The 7,970-nt window shown below is 29.6% G+C and overlaps 1 protein-coding gene across 1 annotated transcript; it reads left to right on the forward strand.

The window, feature by feature from the left end:
• Positions 1 to 1,592: 1,592 nt before the first annotated feature.
• LOC129760253 (O-acyltransferase like protein-like) lies at positions 1,593 to 3,385 on the forward strand (the record flags this gene model as incomplete). Its single annotated transcript, XM_055757861.1, has 4 exons — positions 1,593 to 1,838; positions 2,672 to 2,897; positions 2,958 to 3,132; positions 3,243 to 3,385. Coding segments are annotated over 4 exons (790 nt in total), but the record flags the coding sequence as incomplete, so codon positions are not given.
• Positions 3,386 to 7,970: the final 4,585 nt, after the last annotated feature.

Here is a 7,970-nt window from a genome sequence, read left to right on the forward strand (position 1 = left end):
GAAAATTGAAAAAGCAGATGATAAAACGTTCAAAAACGCATTCAACATTTCTTTGTCGAAAGCTGAAACCCGGTTACTATAGGGGCATAATGAGTACCATTGATCGGGGCACGACGAGCATTTTCTGCCGTAGAACTTTGCACCGAACTCAACTCGATGAAGTCAACTCAATTATAGAACTACAACTTAGCAGATTTCATCTGACGAGTTGGCCTAGTGGTAAGATGTCGGAGAGGTAACTCAGAGGACTCGGGTTCAAAATTCCTAGTCGATGCGTTTTTTTTTCATTTATTCATTCATGATTGATTATTTTTATTGTTGCATTATACGACTTGTCGCATCATCCATCAAACAAAGCAACAACAAAATAATGTATGTGTGTTTGTCAAATACAAACAATTCACACACTCTTGTTACGATCAACACCGCTGGGCTCGACGGACGGCCCTGTCGAAAAGATAAAATGTCAGCTGAATGTCACGAATGTCATGAGAGAGGAAAAGCAGTAAATCGGAAGAAAAAGAGAGAGTAGGAAAATTAAAGTCATTCTAAGATCAGTTTGTAAAAGAAGTAGAGGAAAGTTAAGCAGAGAAAAGTTCAAGTAGAGGAAAAGTTAAATTGAAAATTATAGTTCAAAAGAGTAAAATAGAAAGTTAAGTGTTTGGTCGTGGACGAAGTAAAGCCATCTCATTTGATCAGGTTAAACCTTTTACATTACCTAAAATACGTGGAACGTACAATATTATTTGATTTACAGGCAAACTTCTATTGAAGCTCGCGAACAACATTTATCGTTTGCCACGTGTGAGAAAAATTAGTTTTCAAATAGTTTTAAATATTAAACTGTAAGTACTCGATTTCCCTCTACGATTGACTTAAGTTGCTAATTAAGTTTTGTTGTCCATCCAGATCTATCCCACAAATTTCACTAAGGTCAGGCAGTTTACTTGAGGAAAACCTCATGTGCGAAACTAAAATTGTAAGTTCCTTTATTCGCATATTTCCTGAAAAACCTATCTAACATGCATTATAAATAAATATTTTAGCTTTGATCTGCTACTGGCTGATACAAGGAATAGTTAAAAACCTGGTTTAAATATTATCCGAACACTTCATACATTATTATTGTAATGCTTTGTTTGACGGATGATGCGACAGCCATATAATGCAACAATCAAAATAATCAATTATTAAAAGGAATTGATAATCAAAACTTCGCCTCGGCCAGGAATCGAACTTGAGTTACCTCTCCGACACCTTACCAGTAGGCCAACTCACCGGATGATATCTGTTAAGCTGTAGCTCTATAATTGAGTTGACTTCATCGAGTTGAGTTCGCTGCTAGATTCTACGGCAGAAAATGCTCATCGTGCCCCGATCAATATGGTGCGCTATTCGCCGCCAATTCGGCAACAAGTTGAAGTTAGAAAATATTTAAAAACTTATCTAAGTGAAAAATTAAAACATCAATGAATCACCTTTGCCTTACAGTCCGTTTTTTTTCTATTTGAAAGTAAATACAATCTTAAGAAACTAGGAAACCCATATTATTCAATGTTTTTCTTTTTTTTTTTACAATTTCCATTCCTCAGGCTATCGCCGCTGTACCTGATGATAACGGCCATCGGCGAGCTGCTGATGAGCTACGTCGTCGACACGTCCAAGTTCTGGGTCCACGAGCGAAGCGACGATCGCTGTCAGCGGTTCTGGTGGCGCAACGTACTCTACATCCAAAATCTGTTCGACGTCGAAGATCTCTGCCTCAACTGGACCTGGTCATTGGCCTGCGAGATGCAGTATTACATCATCTCGACGGCGCTGCTCTTCGTTTACGCTAAGTGGGTTGCGAATTTTTATTATCTTTTTTTTTTATCTTTCTTTCATTTTTTTTTCTCAAGCCTGCGCATCAACATCTGCTCATTCTTCTTGTTTCGAGCGACCCGCGAAACAAGTTTATTGTATCTTGGTTCAGTTTTTTTCACTTTCATTCATGCACCTTGATCGCTGTGTTGATCTTCACGGAAAGCTCGTTAGATCCAAGCTCACCCGGTCGTCTCGGTGTCTCGGTGTCATTCACCACATCACACACTCTCGTCTGTCTCCGAACTTTCTCAGTTGGTTCTCTCACTCGAGTTTCTTCGTGTATAGACAAGCTCTCACGCTTTTGCGGCAAAGCAAAAGCACTAATCAGCACGTGCTTTCGGCTCTCTCTCTCTCTCTGTTTTTCCGGCAAACTGGAATCTTGCCGGTTTTATTCATTTGTTTTTGTTTTGCCATTCCGGGATCTTGTTTACCATAATTAATCACACGTTAAGGTCACATATTCACACACTTATTAACGGCATCGCGATACGGTGCTTATGCAGCTTAATTTGCAGGTATCGCGATCGGCACTTTCACGCTAGGGTTTGTTTGGGTCTATTGCATCACTGTCATCTGAGGCAAAATTTTAACGAAAGAAAATTGTCTGAGAAACCAGTTTTCTTAACCCTTTGTGTGTGTCTGACTTTTTTTAGACGGAGTTGTTCAGGTAATGGATAAATTACCTTTTAAAAAATTGAAGTTCAGCTAAATGTTCAAAAAAAGTTTGTTGTAACTTGGCTTCATGCTGTGTTTACTAGTAAGTTCTTTTACTGTTATTTTTCTTTACGTTTTCCTATCCTCAATCAAGAAATGCCAACACCGGTAAGACCCTTTATCAGCTGTGCGCTGCAGCAACCTTCGTCTTCAATATGGCAATCACCCTAATGAACCACTTTGTGCCCTCGTACGATGTCCTGTACAACACCGGAAAGGCCCTCTACATTGCTCCCTGGGCCCGAATGTCTCCCTATGTGGTGGGAGTATTCTTCGGATGGCTGCTGGCGGCCGGCCGTGGAAAGCTCATTTTTACTCAGGTAATTTCGATGAACCATTTTAACGGAGAAATACTATTGCAATTTTGATTATTTTACTAGAAACAACACCGCAAGTACTGGGCATTCGTGTGTCTGGCCATGATCCTGAGCATGCACTCGACGGTAAAGCGGAACTTCCCGTTTCCACTGGCCTCGACGGTGATGGTGCTGGTGCGGATCTTCGTGGCCTGGTCCATCTGTTGGACAGTTGTGGCTACCGCTGTTGGGTATTCTAGTAAGTTTCCAGCTATTCAATTTTTTTCGACTAATATTTCAATTGAAATTCCTAAAGTTTGAATTCGACACATTTTATATATTAATTTTTTTTTTGTTAACTCCCGCCAGATGTGATAACCAAAATCCTCTCCTGCAAATTCTTCATCCACACCAACAAACTGACCTATGGCATCTATTTGATTAATCCGTTGATAATCACGACAGTGTTCGGACTTTCGGATGGAAGCATCATTGCGGATCCAGTCCTTGCGGTAAGTATTGGACTTTTTTTTCCATCATTTATACGAATTCTTGTGAGGGTTGAGAGTGAGATTATTCAAACATTCCACGGAGACTATTAACAATTAACAATAAAGCTTAACATTCGTACTTCTACGATATTGTATATATTTTTCTAATCAAATATAAGAATGTTCATAAATATTCTGGTCATTTTGGTTATTTTCGTCATTTTGATAATTTAGGGTCAAATTGGTTTGGTTCGAAATTTTGTTCATTTTGTTAATTTTGAAAATTTTGATCATTTTGAACATTTTCATCATTTTGATCATTTTGGCTATTTTGATCATTTGGTCATTTTTGTCATATTGATCATTTTGGTCTTTTGATCATTTTGATCATTTTGGTAATTTTGATCATATTGGAAATTTCGGTCTTTTTAGTCATTTTTGTTATTTTGATAATTTTGTTCATTTTGAAAATTCTGGAAATTTTAGTCATTTTGAACATTTTGGTCATTTAGGTCATTTAGGATCAATTTGATCATTTTCTAATAGATATGGTCATTTTGATAATTTTTACCATTTGAAACTTTTGGTTATTGGTTATTGAGATCATTTTGGTCATTATGGTCATTTTGAAAGTTTTGGTCATTTTGCTCATTTTGATTAATTTGGTCATTCTAAAAATTTGGTAATTTTCGTCATATTTGTCATTTTGGTCTTAAGAACATTTTGATCACTTGGGTCGAAAAGTTCAATTTGATAATTTTGGTCATTTTGGTCATTTTAATCATTTTGTACATTTTGAAAATTTTGGTCACTTGGGCCACTTTGGTCATTTCTGTCGTTTTCGTCCTTTTTGTCGACTTGCAATTTTCAAGATTTGCATCATTCTAGTCATGTCTGTTATTTTTGTTATTTTAGTCATTTTGATCATTTTGATAATTTTGGCCATTTTGGTTATTTTGGTCATTTTGGTCATTTTAGTTGTTTTTGTCATGTTTTTCATTTTGTCATTTTTCTCATTTTTGTCATTTTAGTTGTTTTTGTCATTTTTGTCATTTTGGTCATTTTTGTCACTTTTGTCATTTTGGTTATTTTTTGCATTTTTGGCATTTTTGTCATTTTAGTCATTTTTGTCATTTTGATCATTTTGGTCATTTTTATCATTTTTGTCATTTTTGTCATTTTCGTATTTTTGCAATTTTATTATTTTTTGTAATTTTTGTCATTTTTGTCATTTTATTTTCATTTTAATGTCATTTTATTGTCATTTTTGTCATGCTTGTCATTTTTGTCATTTTTGTAATTTTTGTAATTTTTTTCATTTTTGACACTTTTGTCATTTTTAACATTTTCATAATTTTTGTCATTTTTGTCATTTTTTGTCATTTTCGTAATTTTTGAATTTTTGTATATATTTTTTTTATTTTTTGTAATTCTTTCATCATTTTTGTCATTTCATTGTAATTTTATTATTATTACATTGTCATTTTATTGTCATTTTATTGTCATTTTATTGTCATTTTATTGTCATTTTATTGTCATTTTATTGTCATTTTATTGTCATTTGATTTTCATTTCATTGTCATTTTATTGTCATTCTATTGTCGTTTTATAGTCATTTTGTTTGTCATTTTTGTAATTTTTGTAATTTTTGTCATTTTAGTAATTTTAGTAATTTTTGAAGATTTTGTAATTTTTGTCATTTTTGAAATTTTTGTAACTTTTGTAATTTTTGTAATTTTTGTCATTTTTTGTCATTTTTGTCAATTTTGTCATTGTTGTCATTTTGGTCATTTTGGTCATTTTTGTCATTTTTGTCACTTTTGTCATTTTGGTCTTTCTGGTCATTTTTGTCATTTTTGTCATTTTTGTCATTTTTGTCATTTTCGTCATTTTGTCATTTTTGTCATTTTTGTCATTTTTGTCATTTTTGTCATTTTTGTAATTTTTGTCAGTTTTGTATTTTTTGTCATTTTTGTCATTTTTGTCATTTTTGTCATTTATGTCATTTTTACCATTTTTGTCATTTTTGTCATTTTTGTCATTTTTGTCATTTTTGTCATTTTTGTCATTTTTGTCATTTTTGTCATTTTTATCATTTATGTCATTTTTATCATTTATGTCATTTTTGTCATTTTTGTCATTTTTGTCACTTTTGTCATTTTTGTAATTTTTGCAATTTTTGTAATTTTTGTAATTTTTGTAATTTTTGTAATTTTTGTAATTTTTGTAATTTTTGTAATTTTTGTAATTTTTGTCATTTTTGTCATTTTTGTCATTTTTGTCATTTTTGTCATTTTTGTCATTTTTGTCATTTTTGTCATTTTTGTCATTTTTGTCATTTTTGTCATTTTTGTCATTTTTGTCATTTTTGTCATTTTTGTCATTTTTGTCATTTTTGTCATTTTTGTCATTTTTGTCATTTTTGTCATTTTTGTCATTTTTGTCATTTTTGTCATTTTTGTCATTTTTGTCATTTTTGTGATTTTTGTCATTTTTGTAATTTTTTTCATTTTTGTCATTTTTGTCATTTTTATCATTTTTGTAATTTTTGTAATTTTTGTGGTTTTTGTCATTTTTGCCATTTTTGTAATTTTTGTCATTTATGTCATTTTTGTCATTTTTGCCATTTTTGTCATTTTTGTCATTTTTATCATTTATGTCATTTTTATTATTTATGTCATTTTTGTAATTTTTGTCACTTTTGTCATTTTTGTAATTTTTGCAATTTTTATAATTTTTGAAATTTTTGTAATTTTTGTCATTTTTGTCATTTTTGTCATTTTTGTCATTTTTGTCATTTTTGTCATTTTTGTCATTTTTGTCATTTTGTCATTTTTGTCATTTTTGTCATTTTTGTCATTTTTGTCATTTTTGTCATTTTTGTCATTTTTGTCATTTTTGTCATTTTTGTAATTTTTGTCAGTTTTGTATTTTTTGTCATTTTTGTCATTTTTGTCATTTATGTCATTTTTACCATTTTTATCATTTTTGTCATTTTTGTCATTTTTGTCATTTTTGTCATTTTTGTCATTTTTATCATTTATGTCATTTTTATCATTTATGTCATTTTTGTCATTTTTGTCACTTTTGTCATTTTTGTCATTTTTGTCATTTTTGTCATTTTTGTCATTTTTGTCATTTTTGTAATTTTTGTAATTTTTGTAATTTTTGTAATTTTTGTAATTTTTGTATTTTTTTTCATTTTTGTCATTTTTGTCATTTTTGTAATTTTTGCAATTTTTGTAATTTTTGTAATTTTTGTAATTTTTGTAATTTTTGTCATTTTTGTCATTTTTGTCATTTTTGTCATTTTTGTCATTTTTGTCATTTTTGTCATTTTTGTCATTTTTGTCATTTTTGTCATTTTTGTCATTTTTGTCATTTTTGTCATTTTTGTCATTTTTGTCATTTTTGTCATTTTTGTCATTTTTGTCATTTTTGTCATTTTTGTCATTTTTGTCATTTTTGTCATTTTTGTCATTTTTGTCATTTTTGTCATTTTTGTCATTTTTGTCATTTTTGTCATTTTTGTCATTTTTGTCATTTTTGTCATTTTTGTCATTTTTGTCATTTTTGTCATTTTTGTCATTTTTGTCATTTTTGTCATTTTTGTCATTTTTGTCATTTTTGTCATTTTTGTCATTTTTGTCATTTTTGTCATTTTTGTCATTTTTGTCATTTTTGTCATTTTTGTCATTTTTGTCATTTTTGTCATTTTTGTCATTTTTGTCATTTTTGTCATTTTTGTCATTTTTGTCATTTTTGTCATTTTTGTCATTTTTGTCATTTTTGTCATTTTTGTCATTTTTGTCATTTTTGTCATTTTTGTCATTTTTGTCATTTTTGTGATTTTTGTCATTTTTGTCATTTTTGTCATTTTTGTCATTTTTGTCATTTTTGTCATTTTTTGTCATTTTTGTCATTTTTGTCTTTTTTGTCATTTTTGTCATTTTTGTCATTTTTGTCATTTTTATCATTTTTGTCAGTTTTGCTATTTTTGTCATTTTTTTCATTTTTGTTATTTTTGTCATTTTTGTCATTTTTGTCATTTTTGTCATTTTTGTCATTTTTGTCATTTTTGTCATTTTTGTCATTTTTGTCATTTTTGTCATTTTTGTAATTTTTGTAATTTTTGTAATTTTTGTAATTTTTGTATTTTTTGTCATTTTTTTCATTTTTGTCATTTTTGTCATTTTTGTCATTTTTGTAATTTTTGCAATTTTTGTAATTTTTGTAATTTTTGTAATTTTTGTAATTTTTGTCATTTTTGTCATTTTTGTCATTTTTGTCATTTTTGTCATTTTTGTCATTTTTGTCATTTTTGTCATTTTTGTCATTTTTGTCATTTTTGTCATTTTTGTCATTTTTGTCATTTTTGTCATTTTTGTCATTTTTGTCATTTTTGTCATTTTTGTCATTTTTGCCATTTTTGTCATTTTTGTCATTTTTGTCATTTTTGTCATTTTTGTCATTTTTGTCATTTTTGTCATTTTTGTCATTTTTGTCATTTTTGTCATTTTTGTCATTTTTGTCATTTTTGTCATTTTTGTCATTTTTGTCATTTTTGTCATTTTTGTCATTTTTGTCATTTTTGTCATTTTTGTCA

Source organism: Uranotaenia lowii, unplaced genomic scaffold, assembly GCF_029784155.1.
Source record: "Uranotaenia lowii strain MFRU-FL unplaced genomic scaffold, ASM2978415v1 HiC_scaffold_531, whole genome shotgun sequence".
Lineage (NCBI taxonomy): Eukaryota > Metazoa > Arthropoda > Insecta > Diptera > Culicidae > Uranotaenia > Uranotaenia lowii.